Source organism: Ictidomys tridecemlineatus, chromosome 9 (genome assembly GCF_052094955.1).
Source record: "Ictidomys tridecemlineatus isolate mIctTri1 chromosome 9, mIctTri1.hap1, whole genome shotgun sequence".
Lineage (NCBI taxonomy): Eukaryota > Metazoa > Chordata > Mammalia > Rodentia > Sciuridae > Ictidomys > Ictidomys tridecemlineatus.
In genome coordinates this window covers 40403161-40420986 of record NC_135485.1, presented here as the reverse complement: position 1 = coordinate 40420986, position 17826 = coordinate 40403161, and the positions used below count along the sequence as shown (strand labels likewise).

The window sequence follows — 17826 nt, the reverse complement described above, 5'->3', positions numbered from 1 at the left end:
CAAAAACAAAGGAAACTTTCAACATACTTTGAATAGTCAGTAGTGAATTCAGAGACTGCTGCTTTGAGGTAGTTCAGTATCATTTCCTTACCTTGATGGCAGCCTAGAATAAAAGGTCAAGGCTATTCACACAGGAAAGTCAAGAATCTCCACCTCCACGCTATTTCTGGGTCATTCTTGTGAAGAATTTGTGAGTCTTTGTGGGCTCTCCCCTTAGAGGCACAGAATTATTTTCACTTGCACAAAACAGCACTAATTCTGCCCTTAGAAGCACAGCACATTTTTTTTTTCCCATTCCTTTCTTTCTTTGCTCACAATTCTCAATCATGCACCATCAGTTAAGCTTTCACCAAAAGCCATGCTAGTTTGTCTGAAACTCCTTTGAAGACATCACTATTTCCTTTTTAATTTCCAACTAGAAATGCATTGTTCGGGCACAGAAGAGAAGGGAAAGTAAGAGACAGGGGACAGTGTGCAAGGGACAGCAAGGACAGGAACAGGAAACGGCAATGCTTTCTCATAGTTCCCGACAGAATACGTCGTGGGCATCTGCTCACTATTTTACTTCCAAGTACAGTAAGACTCCAGAACATCAGTCAGATCCTAGGTATAAAATTGCATGCTAAAGTAAAATACAACTTTTCCCTCAATAATTTATTTAAAATTACATAGCCTATTTGTGTGGAGATTAAAACCAACCTAAAATATGCTTTACATTTCCAAGTAGAAATGCTTTTGTTCCAGGGTCCTGATTTGGAGAACAGCAAATTCCAACTGACAAATGGAATGAATATGTCATGTATTTGAACAGACTGAGCAATGGGCTCAGTAAGTGGTATTTGATTGATGGGAGAGAAAATGTGACATCAGAATGAATGAAAGAACTTTAGGATGTGTTTTGCTATGCATGTATTTAAAGTGAGATTTAAAGGAACTGGTTTTAATCTAGGCTTACTACCCAGGATGAAGCTGGGGAACATACTATTAGACTATGCTTTTGATGTGTCTGATTAATAATGAGATTCTTTCCCCCTTAGCAAGGCACAAATAAGTGCACTTAGTGGACTATAATGCAACATTTGCATAAAAGGAGTAAGTTAATATCTCACCCAGGAGCTAGAAAGTCCTATGCTGTGTGAATGTGCTCAGGCTGTAGTATTATTGTTTAAGATTTAGTTTTCCTTTCATGCTATGCATTTATTTCCCTTTGATTTAAGCATGGATATTGTCTTTAGCATAAGCAATTTAAAGTGTAAACTTTATTCCTAGATATCTCCAAATTCATTCTGTTAGTTGAAATGCACTCAGGTGACATTATCCAATTTGAATAACTACTGCTGAAGGAGGTCTCAGTAGTACCTGGTTCAGAGCATATCAGTTCAAAGAAGGTTTTTTATGCATAAATATAAAAATATTTTATTTTTCAATGCTTTTGCTTTTAAAGGACTCTCTTGAAAGGAGTGTCAAAGAAGAATTAAGTAAGTTTTAAAACTTTCTATTAGGCTGACTTGCAGGGGAGATGAGTGGAAATGGCTTCACTTCATAACTTTTCAAATTTCGTAACTTTTCAAATGGTTTCATAACTGGAGATTCTTGTGCAATACGTGACAATATAGATTAACCCCAACGACTCATCTTTCTTTGAAACGGTTGGTGTCAAATTATATGTTAATGTTATTTTCAAATGTTACATCTGCTATAATTGAACTTTACAAATATTTATTGAACCCCTACTATATCCCTCACTATCTAGTGCAGTCCATTGTTCCCTAACAAGCTTTCCAGCTGCAGATAGTCTTGTCTCCTCTTGGTGTACATGTGTATGTGTGTGAAGCTGTCTGGACTTGGTTAATGTGCTTGTGAAGCAGCTTGGAGAAATCTTGTCTACTTTTTAATTTGTTGGTTGGCTTTGTAAAGCATGGCAGAAAGCAGAGGTGGTAACCCTAAGTCTGCCAGAAGTATTTCTTCTTTGAAGACACTCTGAAGATTTATCTGCTCCAGGGTATTGCTTTGTTCACTTGGTAAAGAATTTATGGAACAAAGAATTTTAAACAGTTCTGCCGAAAGTGCACTTTGGTCTCACAGTCTCTAGGCATTGAACTTGTCACCTAACTTGCTTTCTTCATGACTGAGGTTCTCTCAAAACAAAAATGGTAGGAAAGCTTTCCTATGCTTTGGGTAGGAGACAAATTTGCTTTTGTAGAATTTGTGGCTGAGGAAAGCAGACAGGGCCTGGCTGAAGAAGACATATGTCACCACTAGCCACCAAGTTAAATTGTGGAACCCAAAGGTGACAGCCATGGAAATGTAGATCATCAGCTCTGCTAAGTAGTTAGGGGAAGAAACATATTCAAACCAGTCTCCAAATGGGATCCGATGGTTGCAGTGAATGACCACTCCTGAAATGGAAAAGACGACTTCATGAGCATCTCAAATGTTATCCAAATCAAGTGTTAACCACTTTAATTTCCAAATCATTCATGGGTACTCTCAGGTTACTTTGCCAATCATAAGCACAAAGGAAAGCCGATTCCTTCAGCAACCCTCCACAGTGGTCACTAAGAGCTCAGACCCTGGAGTCAGATCACATGTGTTCCTATCCTGGCTCTCCAGCTTATTAGTGGTGTAACCTAAGAGGGGTGCTTAATCTCATTGTGCCTCTGTTTCCTCAGGTGTGAAGTGAGGTTTAGATTGTACTCATTTCATGTGAGATTTGTACATGTGAACACATGAAATAGGGCCTCATATAGGGTAAGCACTGGATAAATACTAAAAAATACTACTCCATTTTTAGTACTTCAAGTAGCCTAATGAAAACTGTACTGGTGATACAAGCTAACTGGAAGGTCAGGTTGTTTTGTTTTGGCTGGAATGATACTCACTGCATGGCAATATGGGCTACCATGTGTGGATCAATATTTCTGTGCACTGTAGTCCCCAGAATGTAGGCACAACATAAATCACAGACTGTCAGAACTTATGAGGCTGGAAAGATTGTCAAGGGGAGCCTTGTTTTATAGGCAGGGAGATCAACCCTTAGGAGGTATCTTGTCAAGACTGGGTTTTTGGCATAGATATCAGCTAACTAGGGCAGCAATGAAAAGAATAAAGGAACACAGAGAACTGACTTCTGAGGGTTAAAATCCACACACAGTGGCTCCAAGAGATCTCACCTGCTTTATTTTTTCTGAGATTGCCGAGAATGACGTGGCATTTATACTGATGGGCAGATGACCAGAAGAACATCATCATTCCCAGGATGTGAAACCAGCGTGCTTGCATCAACAGATTTTTCCCTATTACATAGACTACAGAAAAAAGAGTCATCTTATTAGCCAAGTCTGCAAAGTTTCAGAGACTCTGGGAATTAAGGAATCAAGTTATCCTGGTCTAATTTCCTCTGCACTGGGGAGCCATGCTCAGCTGTGGGCAGCTTCAATGGCCGCTGGCAAGGAAGTCCATACTGATGCTTTCTCTTGCTCCTTCTCCAAAGGTTTCAGGCACACACTAAGCTCTATCTCCCCTTGTGTGATATACCTTTAGGTGGTGAGTCTACTTTTTGTAGACTTCTCGCTTGCATTTTATGGTCAGGAAAACACTTTCTAAAGAAATCTCTGAGCCATTGCCAGAGACATCCTGAATGCAAAATACTGAGTTGACTGGCTCTGGCCAGTAAAGAAAATCACTGGAGGTAAAGGCTGAGGGTGGACTCCTCACAGAGGGGAGAAAGCTAAAACTGCAAGACAATCAATGTAAAGGTGTCCCCTTCTGGATCAAAAAAAAAACAGTGAAAGAGAGTGTTTCCAAGAGTAGAAACACTCACAACTTCATCTTCTTTCTCTCTGGCTACCAAGGAGGGAGGAAGGAAGAAGGCAAACCAGCGAAGGACACAAAGAGCAAGCCCCTGGCACTGGAAGGACAAAAGAAGGCCTCTCTATAGGTAACAGGACAGAGCTGGCTTATGAGTCTTGACAGAAGAAACAAAAGGTGTCCACTGGTTATGGACGAAAGCCTGGGCTCTAGAGCCAAGAAGGGACTCCTAAAACACTGATCAAGTAAGAGAACCATGGGTCATGCTACTCCACGTGGTACTCACAGGTGGGAGTCAATTGAGGACAGCTTCTGACTAATGGCAATCCACCCAGGTTCCCCTGTGCCAATTTCCATTAAGACCTTGTTTCCTATCAATCTTTATAGCCCTTTAAATGTCCTTTAGGCTTGGCCATTTACAAAGGTTATATTTTTATAAGTTAAAAATAAACAAAATATGAAAAGTACAGTTTCAATCTGACAGGGTTTAAGAGCAAATCAGTCACTACAGAATTAAAAGTTAAAGCACGTACCCAGGAGTTCAGATCTCTATATTGCGTTCCCTGCTCTAAATGCAGAGACTTGTAAGAGTAAATGCAGGATTTGTAAGAGTAAGCAGGAATTATAATGCAGGAAAGGGGAGGCAGGTGGAAGGCGCCTTCTTACGGACACTATAAATTATGTAGTGTCTTATTATTCATGCATCCATTAGTTATTTATTGAGTGTCCTTGAAGCTGGCACTGCAGTAGGCACAAGGGATAAAGCAAGAGAAAGTCAGGCCAGACCCTAGTTTTCCTGGAGCGACATTCTGGCTTGCAGATCTTTTCACTTCCACAAGGACCTGTGAAGCCGGTCTGTGCCCCTAATTCTGGACGGGGGCTTTGAGGCCCAGAGAGGTTCAGTGAGGCTGAGCTACGCCCAGCAGACTCCCACGCCCATACTGTTTCTAGCTGACGCCTCTAGAATGCCCTAATGTGTTCTCTCTCCGTGAAAACAACCCTCCCATATTATCCCAAATGGCCCCAGATGACATGGTGAAGGATAAATAGATGAAACAGAAAACAGCTTCAGAAAAGAATGTTCAGAAAGCTACTTTTGTGGGTGCCTCAACTCCATGGGAGGGAAAGCAGAAGCTGGGCTCCAGCTGGGAGGAAACTGCAGAAGAGCTAGTAACGCCAACAGAGCTGACACACAGGAAGCCAGCGGGTTTTGAGAGAGCTCTCGAAAGTTCTCTGGATGGAACACCAGGAATGACAGCTCGTACACTGGTACTGGCTGCATTCTGGTAGCGTGGGGAACGCTGCAGCTGAACCACTAGGGAGGAAGAACTGACTTGATCTGAGTTCAGAGGAATCAGCTGGAGAGGGATTTGCTGGCAGAGTGGCTGGAGCCAATGAAAACTTCAAGAATTGAGAAAGATGGTCAGTAAGCCCTGCTTTAGGATCATTCCCCTAGCCACAGAGATGGGCTACAGCAACAGAGGACCTCAGGGTCCTAGCTGACACAGAAGTCAGACCTCACTCATTAAGTACTGGAAATATCTAGACCTCGGTCTCAATTTATGAGGATGGACAGGGCAGCTTTAGGATACCTGGAGCCTAGGACTTAAGAGAGAAAATGGTCATGAAAGAGCCACAGTGTCTGGGCTGAAGGACAAGCTGCAAGTCAGGCGGACCTCAGCACTAAAAGCTCATTCTAGTCACCCAAAATGACCTGACTGCTTCATTTTGTTTTTTTACAAGTACTAATTTTCATATATGTTAGGTGAGCCCCACTCCCTACCTAAAACAAAAACCCATATTTCCTTCTCACAGAGATTTTTGTCATTTCTTCCTGGCTGGAGGGAGTTTAGAACCTTAAGGCAAACTTCACTTACCATGACACTCTTGCCCCCTTCCCTCCGGCTGGGCTGCCTCGCAGGGGGAGAAGCGTTCTTACAAGAGGAGTCATCCCCAGAACAACATGCCCAGCAACAAGAAGGTTCCGGCTTCCTCTTCCAACAGGAATGTCCACCAGGAGCACACCTCCTCTCGAATTTTCTAGGATTTACCGGGCACCACAGCCCCTGCCCCCTGCCCCCCAGGTTGAGGAGGCCTCCTGAGGTTACCTGCTGTGCTGCCCTTTCTCCTGCTTCCCACGAGGCACTTGGCACAGTCCCCCCTCCTCCACAGACCACGCCCACATGGCTTCACTGACTTCAGTCCCTCCAGGGAACCCCACGCCCATCTCATCCTCCTTAAACTGAGCCTCATGAACACTTTTTGCCACTGCTTCTGTGGGCGTCCTTCAGGTTAACTTCTATTACAGGCCTCCGGACAGGCTCACCTCTAGAAACCTACCCTCAAGGCCTAACCTCCTGGAATGCAATGCGGTGGGGCCATCCTCCACCTCCCAATACCTCAGAGTGCTTTGTGGGCGCAGGCCTCACTCACCATTCCTGCCATCCAGTGGCACCTGGCTCAGCACGGTCAGGCCGACCAGGACGTAGTAGACGAGTCCAAAACAATACTGCACGAGGTGAATCACGGCGTTGGAGAAGACACTGACGTAGAAGCACTCGAAGAGCCTCCGCACGCTGTGCAGCCACAGGAACACGAGCACTAAGAAGGCAGACAGTGCCAGCTCACCCCCTGCAATCCAGAAGGCGACAGTTCAGGGCCTCTCTTCTGGGACTAAACCAAAGGCTTTGTTTTTCCCTACTGTTCAACAGGGTCTCAAAACAGATGCGAGCTGGGAAAAGGCCCTGAACTATCCTGCCTGGTGGGATCCCCAGGGTCACAGGCACTGTGGAGGCAGAGATGGAGGCAGGAATAGAAAGAATCATGCATTTCTTTCCATATTAATGACAAAGAAGGTCTGGGGATGGAGCTCAGTAGTAGAGTGCTTGCCTAAGATGCATGAGGCCCTAGGTTTGATCCCCAGCATTTCAAAAAATTTTAAAAAAAGGAGTTATATTTTTAGTGGATAGTGAGCTCTGAGATCTACCTTCCTGCCTGCCTCTTATTCCTCTGCTCCCAGTCTTGAAGAAAAGCTGATTTTTAAAATAACATTAAGAAGTAATTTTTCTTTTTTTTAAATGAGTAACACATACACATACACACCCTATAAGGTACAGCTTAAATTTTTACAAACGAAATCAACCCACAAGGCGATAGTAACCAGCACCTAAACCAAAAAAGAGAGCTCAACCAGCACCCCCTAGTGTTCCTTTCCATGAACTACCTGTTCCTTCCACCACCCAAGGTACCCACCCCTGTCCTGACTTCTAACAGCATAGATTCCTATCAGCACCAGCTATTTTTGTGTTTTAAATGAATTTTAAACTTGGTGTTTTTTTTTAAAAACTCTTTAGGAATAGGTTCGAACAAACTTCCAGATAAAACTCCTTAAAACCAACCCTCCAGATACCAAAACACCAGCCAGTATCACAGCAAACAAATCAGGGACAAAGTTTTAGAATGAAGTGGGATTTGCTGAGTAGCTGCCTCTCCCAAATAGGACGTGGCTGGGTTTTCTCCTCTGACTGTCATCTTTTGCAACAAGTCCCAGGGGTTATATAGAAAAAGATTTTTCCTAGGGGCCCAGTGGCTTGGCTGGTGGATCAAAGAACAGAGACAAGGAAAGAGGACAATTTGTTTTGAATTTTGCCCCTCGTCCTCTGTCTGACCTTAACTGAGGCCACTTCACAGCTTTCATCATCAATTCATTTTATTTATGTATTTATTTGAGATGTGGGCAGAGACCTCATTATGCTGTCCAGGCCGGTCTCGAATTCCTCAGTTTAAGCAATCCTCCTGCCTGTTTCCTCCTGAGTAGCTATGACCACAGGCAGGAACCATAGTACATAGATTCATTTGCTAACTTTAAAAACTTTTCTACATATCCTCATCTCCTGCTGAGTGTGGCAAACTTAAAGGCTAGTTTGTGATTGTCTGACCAACGTCTACTTGCAGACAATTATATCCCGTAACTAAAGCCTCACAGCATACACCTTTTCATGTTTACCAAAAAGCAATTAAAAAAAAAAAAAAAAGCAAGTTTCTGTGTGTTCTAAGATGTGATTCTGTCCGGAACTCTATCAGTGATAAATGTTGCAAGGCAAACCTGAGGGATCCTCATAGCTTCCCCTTTCTATAAAGACTTCTTTATGACTTTATCAACAATACTAAACATATCAGAGGGAGAACAGCCAGTCCTGTGCACAACTGTGCTTGGGGGACATTGGGAGTCAAAGTGCTAATGCTGAGCTCTGCCATGATCTCAGGGAGGACTTTGGGACATCCCCTTGGCCAATTAGCAAGGAACCATGCAAAACCCTTCTTGCCCTGGCTTTCTACTTCCCAGGCCCTGCAGGAGAGGTGTCAAGAGAGGCAGGAAATGCAGCAAGCTCCCTGCAGACAGGAGGGCAGGGGCAGGAGGTAGTGTTATGAAGAGGCTGGCAGATTTTACCTTGGAACTGCGCTGCCCCAAGAATTCTGAGCAAACGGTGAAGCCACTGTGGAAAAGGTACTCCCAGGAACAGAGACTGGGTAAGGAACCAAAGCAGGAAGCCATTCCACAGCACCGAGATAACGTAGAAGTGAGAAAAATACCTGCAAAAGGAAAAGGAGTTAGGTAACAATTGGGGTAGATCTGTGTAAAGCCCTTAAGCAGGAAGTATTTCTAGTTGTTCTTTCTTCCTAAAGCCCAAAGTAGAGTTTTGCTTTCTTTTAACAGGATCTGAATCCCACAGGTGTTCAGATTTTTAAAATTCCCTTTCAAATGATAAGACTAGTTAACTGATAGAAAAAGAGTTTCACAAGAACACAGTTGACTTTGTTAGAGTAGACTGAGGGTCAGTTAGTGATTTCTTTCATTTCTGGGTAACAGAACTTGGCCTACCTTTCAAATAAGGGGGCCAAGGGCCTTCAAAGACAATCTAGATTGTGCTGTAACTCATGCTAAATCTGTGAAAGAATGTTGGGTCCTCAGCAATATTGCAGTAGTAGCCACACAACTGTTGCACAATCAGGATCAGGGCTAGAAGGACTTATGATCCAGTGCTTTTCTGAATCATGTTGACTTAAATTTGTCTCATTGTAACATGACAATAGAAGTGGGTATCCACTCCCTCTGCATATAATTCTCAGACAATTACAGAGCCTATTTTGCAATGAACACATTTACAAACTAAATATCAAACAAAACCAGTAAACCAGTAAGATGAAATTAGCAATGTTAATTTAATGTGAATGATGACGTCGATGTGCTGAAACAAAATCACCCAATATGGCATAAGGTTCTTTTGAGGCTATCCTACCTAAAGTTCAGTATCCCTTATCCAAAATGCTTAGGACCAGCAGTATTTTAGATTTTGAATATTTTTTATAATTTTGGAATATTTGTATGTACATTTGTAGATAGGTGAGAATTCAAGTCTAAACACAGAATTCACTTTTGTTTCCCATAGGTCTAATACATACACACTGGGGATAATCTTATACAATACTTTTTAGTGCACCTGAGTTTTGAGCGGACCCATCATGTGAGGTCAGGTATGGAATCTTTCCATCTGGGGCATTATGTCAGCACGCAAACAGTTGGGGATGCTGGAACATTTTGGATTTTTGGATTAGGGATGCTCAACTTGTATTTTTCCTCTATTGAGATCAGTTCAAAACCTTTCTGGCTCTACTGGGAGCCTGGCGATCACTAGACCTTCCCTGGTTTACCACAGGCTCCCTCTGTTTCTCTTTAGTCTGTGACAATGAAAGGCAACCCAGGGCCAAAGGGAAGTTAGATATAAACTAAGACTCCTCTCCACATGAGCCACGATACACTTGTTAGAGACTCACAGCCCCCAGAGCAGGCCCATAAACCCGGTGGGCCAAATGCTGATCTAAGATGTCATTCCATGGCAACTCACTCCATTCTTCCCATTACTGACAGCCAATCCCACCCGGCTCTGCTCACTCTGGCCACACAGAGCAGCACAAATCTAATTCCACAGAAGAGCTCTGAAACTATTTGAAGAGAGCCACTTTCTCCTCCTGGCTCAAGAGCCCAATTTTCTCAAAAGTTCCTCTTCAGGGTCAGCTGCCACCCCTGGGTCCTGATTGTTAGACAAGGCACACCTCCCAGAACTGAGTCCCAGGGTGGGCTACGCATGTGCAGTGCAGGGTCAAGAAGGCTTTGCTCTGCAGGGTCCTGTGGGAAGGGGAGGGTGGGCTTTTGAAGAGCAACTTCTAGGCCAGCCACTTGAGCTGCTTCATTTTCCCCAAAGCATTTATGGATCGCTTAGATTGTGCTGAATAATGCTCTAGGAGTGAGGACTCAGCAGGGAGCAAACAATCGGGTCCTGCCTTAATGGAACTTAAGCTTTCAGTGGAGACTCGGCCAAAAACTAAACCTGGAGACATTTAGTGTGGAGAGCAGTGATCTGAATCATGGTCTTTCTGACTCCCTCATGGCTGCCTTTACTCTGGGAACTGCCTGTGCAAACGTGCAGGGAGAGATGGCCCAGTTGCTATGGTGACACTGGCTTGAGGAAACTGTGCAAAGGCTCAGAGTTACAATTTGGGACCCTGAGCTCCCAGGGATAGAGAATTCTAAAGTCACCCCAGTCCTGTGTCCTTCAGAGTGCCTGCTTTGCTGAAACTTTCCCAAAATAAGCTTTTGATGAAACCTATATAATAAACATGCTGAGCTAGCTCTGGGTCAGTCAAGCTCCATCAGAATTTGACTGCCCACCTGGCCCCAGCTTTTTCTGAAGAGCATCTTTCTGTGCATCCGTTTGTCTTTTCTTCATTCCCCATTGCCTCTCATCTGGTGTTTTTCCCTGAATTAATGGTCGTGGCTCAGAGACTGACGAGAGGGCCATGGCATTTTAGCATATTGTTGGGCAAGAGAACAGAGAGGGTGCAGGCGGCAGGCTACTCTGGATGAGTGGTTCAGGATGGCATCTCTGGAAGTGACGTTCAGCTACAGTGAGTAGGCCTCGTGGACTCTGGGGGAAGAACTGTAAAGGCGCGGGGGTGGGTGTATACTGGGTGTGTTCAAGAACACGAAAGGGCACCTGTGTGTGGCTGTGTCTGGATCAAGGGGGGAGAGAAGCAGAAGGTGGAATGGGAGGAGCAGAGAACACAGTGCTTGGTGGATGTTGGCTTTTGTAGTGGGAGCTGTTTAAGCAGAGGAGGGACCCAGGTAATAGTTCATGTTTTAAAGATCCCTCTGGCTGATGGAAAATTTCTAGAAATGGAGAGTGGGGATGGTGGCACAACAAGGAGCACGTTCTTGGAGCCCCTGAACTGTACACTCAAAATGGGCTAACGTGACAAAATTTATGACATATATATTTTAACACAATTTTAAAAAAAGACATTTTTAAAGGGGCATTACTCATTCACTTCATACCTAGTCACCTGCTGACCAGGTAGAGAAGTCTAGTTGTGGACAGGGGATGCAGAATAGCGCCTGGGATAACAGTTGAGATTACTAAATCTCATCTTCACAATAATCCTATGAAGTAAATGTTGTTTTCTTCATGTGGTAGATAAGAAAACTAAGGTTCAAAGAGGTCACTTTACTTATCCAAGGTCACACAGTAAGTGGGAGCATTTGGCTCCAGACTCAAACCTGATGACTCCACAGTTCAAGTCACTGTTGCCTTCTCATTCACGCAGCCTCGGCTTGCCTGACCCGGTTCTGCCCAACAGTACACGTGCCCAAGCCACATGTCAAGCAAATCTCTCAAGCATGATTTGTATAAGTTGCTAAGCCACAACCTGTGTGCTCCTCTTGTGCCATGGTGCTTCGGATGCCAAGGCATCTTTTTTTTAAAATTACTATTATTCCCACATTTTGTTGTGCCTTCCTAGTTTCCCTGTATAGAAAACATGTCGCACCATGTCCCCTACGGCAAGTCCTAGTGCTTGCTTGTTTTCAAAGAGCTAGCTTGAGCCTCAGAACGCTGGTGTAAAAACCCCACGGCCTCCTGTCTCCCTGTGCTCTTTCCTCTCTACTCTGGCACTCTGCTTCTTGGGAGCACTGCTGTCCAAGCCCCGGAGAGCAGGGCTCCAGTGAGCCTTATGATCACACAGGGCTCTGCATGGGCACTCCTTCCATGAATGACCACCTGCATGATTACTATGAACCAGGGTGGCTCTGGAGTCTGGGGACACAGCAGTGAGCACAGGAGACAATTCTTGCTATCATGGTTTGCACACACCCACACGCAAATTATACAGCATGGTGGCAGGCAATAGCTGCTATTCACTAAAGCAGGAAGAGGAAGAAGAAATGCTGGGGATGGCGGAACTATAATTTTAAATGAGATGGATAAAGAGTGCCTTGCTAAAGAGGTAATATTTAACTACAACTGCAGGAAGTGAGGGCATACACAAGGTGGCCAAGTCGGGGAGAACTTTCCAGGGAGAGGGCACAGGCAGTGCAAAGGCCCTGAGGTGGGATAAAGGACTAGTAGAGAGGCCCTCAAACAGGAATAGAGCCAGTAAGGGTAAGCTATAGGAGACTAAATCCACATGGTGGTGGAGGAGGGCCTCTGTAGGTTCTTGAGCTTCTATTGTAAGTGGGCTGGAACTATTTTCACAGTAGTTGGAACTGTCATTATAAAGCATAAAGTACATAGGGATTACAAAGGAAACCAGCTATACTGACATGGGTAATACAAGTATCAAAAAGCAAAATTTTTTCATATAGTAATGTGTATTTCTCATGTATCTATAAGATCTAATTACTGAGGTCTCATGGGAATGAAAACAATGACATTTTGAGGTATCTTTAATGTTTGCAATGCAATGTAAGAAGAACTATCACAAAGTTGCAGGTACTACTGATTCTACGGTGCATCGTTTTGAGCCCAGGAGATAGGATCTCACTGAATATATATTTGCTGATTGCTGGAACTGATCCCAGGTCCCAGTTAGGAGTCACAGGATCACTAAGGAAGGGAACTAGTGTTTACTGGGCTCTGCCCAGGTGCCTGGCCCTGTGCTAGCTGCCTTACCACCATTACCACCTACGAGCCCCACAGGTGCTGCCCTGTGACTGCCCTAATCACAGCAGCACCACCACCTTTTGCCTGGACCACCACAGGAGCCTCTTATCTAGTCCTCTCCACAGCACCCTAAGGCATCCTTTTAAAACATGACTCATGTTACACAATCCTCCCTCCCTCCACACAAACCCTTCACCTGCCTTCCACCCACTCAGAATATAGTCCAAACCCACTGTGGCCCTGGAGGCCCTGGGGACCAGTTTTCTCCCCAGCCTTCCCCTCCTCTCCAGGTTGTGACTCACACACAAGATCTTGCACAAGATCAAATAACCCTGCTGGGGGTAAGCACTTACCACCATCTGCAACCCTCCTGCTTGCTGAACAAGATCCGTGTGCATATTTTCTGTCTGTCTATAAGCTCCAAGGAGCCTAGAGTAGCTCTGGGGCACGTCGCAGGTACTCTACGAACACCAGTTAAATAAGCGGATGGAAAAGAAGGAAAGTAGCTCATCCAAAGTGACTCTCAGTAAGGTGTCAAGTTAATTAACCAAGCAATTGAATCTTAAACCTCAAACCTCTTTTTTGACATTCATTCAAGACCTACTGATGGAGAGAGGGTCTTATTACCGGCAAGGTTCTGAGCCTAGGATATGGCAACAGACAAACAAGACAAACGTAAATACCTGGGAAGTTTCCGGTCCTGAGCATGGATTCTTATCACTTCTCTGCCATGGACCCCTTTATCAGTCTAGCAAAGGCTATAAGCCCTTCTCAAAATGTCATTATGGGACAGAGGGATTACCAAGGAAACCGACTGCACTAACATATACCTAATGTAACTACCAGAAATCAAATTTGTAACGATACGTGTACTCCTTATGTATCAAATAACAAGATCTAGTGGTGAATGACAGTTCTACTGATGATGAAAATGTTTTGAGGTATCTTCTATATGATAGGAAAACAACTATCACAATGTTGCAGATTCTGCTAATTCTACTATGGTCTGTTGATGACATTTATTAAGGATATGCTAAATTTCAGCTAGAAGTTAGTGAAAATACATCTGTGACTTGCTTTCCATTCAAGTTTGTGCTGCATTCTATCCACAGACCCCCCTGAACCTGTTGAAGACCCCCTGAACTCCAGTGGAGAAAATCTGGGCAGCTCCCTCTGCCTCCAGAGCCTAGTTCAATTGCAATGCTTCCATATTAGTCAGAACCATTTGGAAATATTAGAAACAGCAGTACTTCCATACATACTATGGAAGTCAAGAGCACTGTGACTCATGTTCCAGATCACCTATTTATTCAGCCTTTTTGGGAAATCGAAACTCTAGGAACTAAAGGAGAACAAGAAAAGCAACCGTCACTCTCATTTAAAAAAATTACCAGACAGGGTAATGGAAACAAATACTGGAAAATAACTTAAAGTTTTATTCCTATTTTCTTAGGAAAAGAAAAACAAACAAAATTACCTAAGTACACCTTACATGTGGAAATGTGATTGACAGCTGTCTATTTGTACATGATCAATTAACCCTCCTAGGTCTATTTGTAACTATAGAAATTATAGGCTTGTTTTCATCTTTAGGAGTGCTATTCACTGTTGTACAAGGAAAAATATTTAAATATAAGCAGGCAGGCTAAGATTATCAAATAGTTTCAAATTTGGATTAAACAAGATATTACTAAATGTCACCATCTGGGTATAAGTTCATTCTCAGCTTTTCTCTCACCCATGGCTCAGCTTTGCACTGTGCAAGACTTTCCCCATCGGGCATACCATAGGCTAAGACTCATGTTACACAGAATTGGGATTTTAATTCCAGGGTTCAAGTACCACTCATGCTACTTGCTAGCACTGCACCATGGGGCAAGTAACCCCTTCTAAGCCTGAGTCATATCTGTGAATGTGAAAAATGACAACAAATTTCCCTCACAGGTCAACAATGAGGATTTAATGAGGAAAGTCATATGCTGCATGTAGGAGTCAGTATATAAAATGCTGACCCTCAGTCAAGTGCGGTTACTGTTAAGATACCAGTAAAATCTCTCCTCTGTGCTCCCTGAATGTTAATACACAATTTTTTCACATTATAAAAGTTATAAGCACATTGTTAATAAAACATGGAAAATATGGATGAGTATAACAGAGGCTATAGTCTACCTACTCTAATAATTCCCCCTTTTCATAAAAATAGGGGTACAAAATCTGAAAGATTAATATAGATTTTTTGGAGACATTGCCAATTTTGATGCAAGTGTTCTATTTTTTCTTTTCTTGTGCCAATAAAAATGCCTTTTATTACTGGCCTGGATTTGTTGTCCCTTCTGTAGTGCTATAGGAATTGTTTAAATTTAGGGAACAACATCCCCACCCCACCCCCCAACACACACAGGCACTTGAACACCATGGAAGGTTGTACTCAAGAATTCTGGAAGAAAATGGAATAAATTATTTCACAATATATTACAAATTACAAGAAACCGAAAGAATACCAATTGTTATAGGAATGAATAAGGGAAAGGCCCCAAGCCTCTTGGCTGTCATTCAGTGACAGGTATGAGCACTAACACCTGGGGCACCTGATCCAGAGAAATAGGTAAAGGCTGGTAACGATTTTTTAGTGCGATCTTTGATTCAGGGACACTAGTACATTTTCCAAAATTTAGAAAATAAATTGCCACCAATTAGAAAAGGACATTATGTAATCAAACCTGATTAAGAGAGGATGTCAGTCAATTTTTTGCTTGGGAAAAAAAAAGGTCTTTGGCCAATGCCTTGCATACTCCTTCTTCCAAGGGCCTCATTACTATTGTTCAGGATGACCTTCTTTCTCAGTGTTAACACCTGGCTAGATCTTTCTCCCTCACTGAAGAGTGGGGGATAGTTTCAGGAACCGACTGTTCTATACTTGGCCCTTTTGTGGTCTGTGGACCTGGGGCACCACCCACGGGTGTTGGGAAGGATAACCCATAAGTTTAAACCATCAGAAACCATATCGTAATTCTCTCCGTTTCATTTCTAAACGTTAATTTAAGATTCAACTCAAAGGTAGAAAACATTTCTACTCTATTCTACTGTTTAGTGTTTGTCTGACTCTTCCTATGTATGTCCTGAATTCAAAGTGGCCAAAGAAAGAGTTCAACGTGGGGGAGAGAGAGGGAGAGAGAGGGAGAGAGAGGGAGAGAGAGGGAGAGAGGGGGAGAGAGGGGGAGAGAGAGAGGGAGAGAGAGGGAGGGAGAGAGGGAGGGAGGGAGAGGGAGAGGGAGGGAGGGAGAGAGAGAGAGAGAGAGAGAGAGAGAGAGAGAGAGAGAATATGAATTCAAAGTGAAGAAAGAAAGAATGAATGAAAGAAAATCTGCTGTAAGTCTCCATAATTTTTGAATGAATTCTATTTCAGTCCTAATGATCTAATCCTTCACGGAACTTAATTATGAAATCTGTTGAAAGTCAAATGGAGCTTAGGAAGAGACTGGCCTAAAATGTGTCACCCTGAACAACCTTCTCCAGGGGCATCTGCCGAGGAACGGCCTGAGGAGGTGGCATCCCTGCGATGACCATCTCTCAAGTCTTATCTGACTGCGCGGGGTTGGGGTGCCACGGGCAGGTCTGCCTTCATTTCCATAAATTCCGGCGACCTCAAGTCAGGCTGTGAGCCCCTTGAGTGCAGGAGAGGGGAACGAAGAGAATTTGGGACAAAGGAGACTAGTTTGCCGCATGGCCAGGCCTAAATTCGGATGTCCTTCCATTTCCGGGAAAGAAAGGCTCCGAGCGGCCACAAGTTCACATTCCAGCGCCCGCGACACTGCGCGCGGTTCTGCTCCTTGGTGTCCGGAGACACCTGGGGCACTGCGCCCCCAGGGCCACCAAGCGTTACAGAACGGAGCCCAGCCGCGCCCGGAACCCGTCGGGCCCGCAGCCCAGGTCGCCTCTGCTGCCCCCTGCCGGTTGCCCGCGAGCAGGGCGCCCCGGGCCGTCAGCGCCTGGGCAACCGCGGTTACCTCTTGGGGACTTCAAAGGCCCGGCAGACAGCCGGGCGCCGAGGCCCCCCCAGCTTGGTTTTCCCATAGCGGATCAGGTCCTGGAAGAGCGCGCAGCCCGGGAGCAGGCTGGGCGGCACGAGCTGCAGCAGCAAGGTCAGCAGGAAGGCGGCGGCCAGCGCCAGCCACAGCGCGCGCAGCGGGTTCAGCGACGAGGCCTCGGACCCCGCCCAGGGAGCCATGGCCCGCGCTCCCGGCGTCCACAATCCCGCGCCACCGCCACCGCCCCGGAGGAGCGGCCACTCCCGCCGCGCGCCGGCCCCGCGGGGGCCGGACGTCGATGACGTGGCGCGGGGCGGGGACTCGCTGGGCCCCTCCCCAGACTCACCGCCCAGCGGCGCGCGTTCCCGGGCCGCGGTTCTCCAGGCTGCAGCTGCGCACTCGCGGTCCCTCCTCTGACACTGGGGATTCCTCGATGGAACTCCAGAGAGTCATTAAGCTGGATACGAGACCACGTGGTTGCAAGTCTTCACCGCAGCATTGTTTCCAATGGAAAAGCGGAATCATTCCTCAGTGTTCCACTTTGGTGTATTTAGCTATCGTTAGACGCACTGGCATGACAATTATGGAGACTAGAAACGCAGAAAATCGCCTGTGACAGCTTTATTGATATGCTAAGTTAAAACAGAAAAGCCGTCTATAAAATACATAGGATTGCAAACAACTTTATTAATATGAACATGTGTATATGTGGATTAAGAATGCAGGTCATGCACAAAAAATGAATAGTTGTATTAGAGTGTTGGGAATGTGTATAATGTAAATATATAAAGTACAAAGTCATCAAAGTAATGGCACATAATAAAAAGTGGAGGGAGGGAAAACATTGTATTTAAAAAACAGCAGAACCCTACCCACTAGAGTTCCAGTCCCTAGAAGAAAAGTTTTTAGCTCCATCAGCCGCTGCTTCTGATATTTACCTCCATGTAGTGACCATGCTACTTTTAAAATTCATCAATTTTAAAACAACATAG

At 44.6% G+C, this 17826-nt stretch overlaps 1 protein-coding gene across 1 annotated transcript; it reads right to left on the bottom strand.

Moving 5' to 3' along the window:
- Positions 1 to 380: 380 nt before the first annotated feature.
- On the bottom strand, positions 381 to 17131 carry Srd5a3 (steroid 5 alpha-reductase 3). Its single transcript, XM_005320015.5, has 5 exons — positions 16814 to 17131; positions 8261 to 8403; positions 6244 to 6441; positions 3174 to 3308; positions 381 to 2399 (listed from the first exon to the last, which is right to left on the bottom strand). Exons 1-5 carry the CDS (start codon positions 17032 to 17034, stop codon positions 2140 to 2142), a joined length of 957 nt encoding a protein of 318 aa, XP_005320072.1. The 5' UTR covers positions 17035 to 17131; the 3' UTR covers positions 381 to 2139.
- Positions 17132 to 17826: the final 695 nt, after the last annotated feature.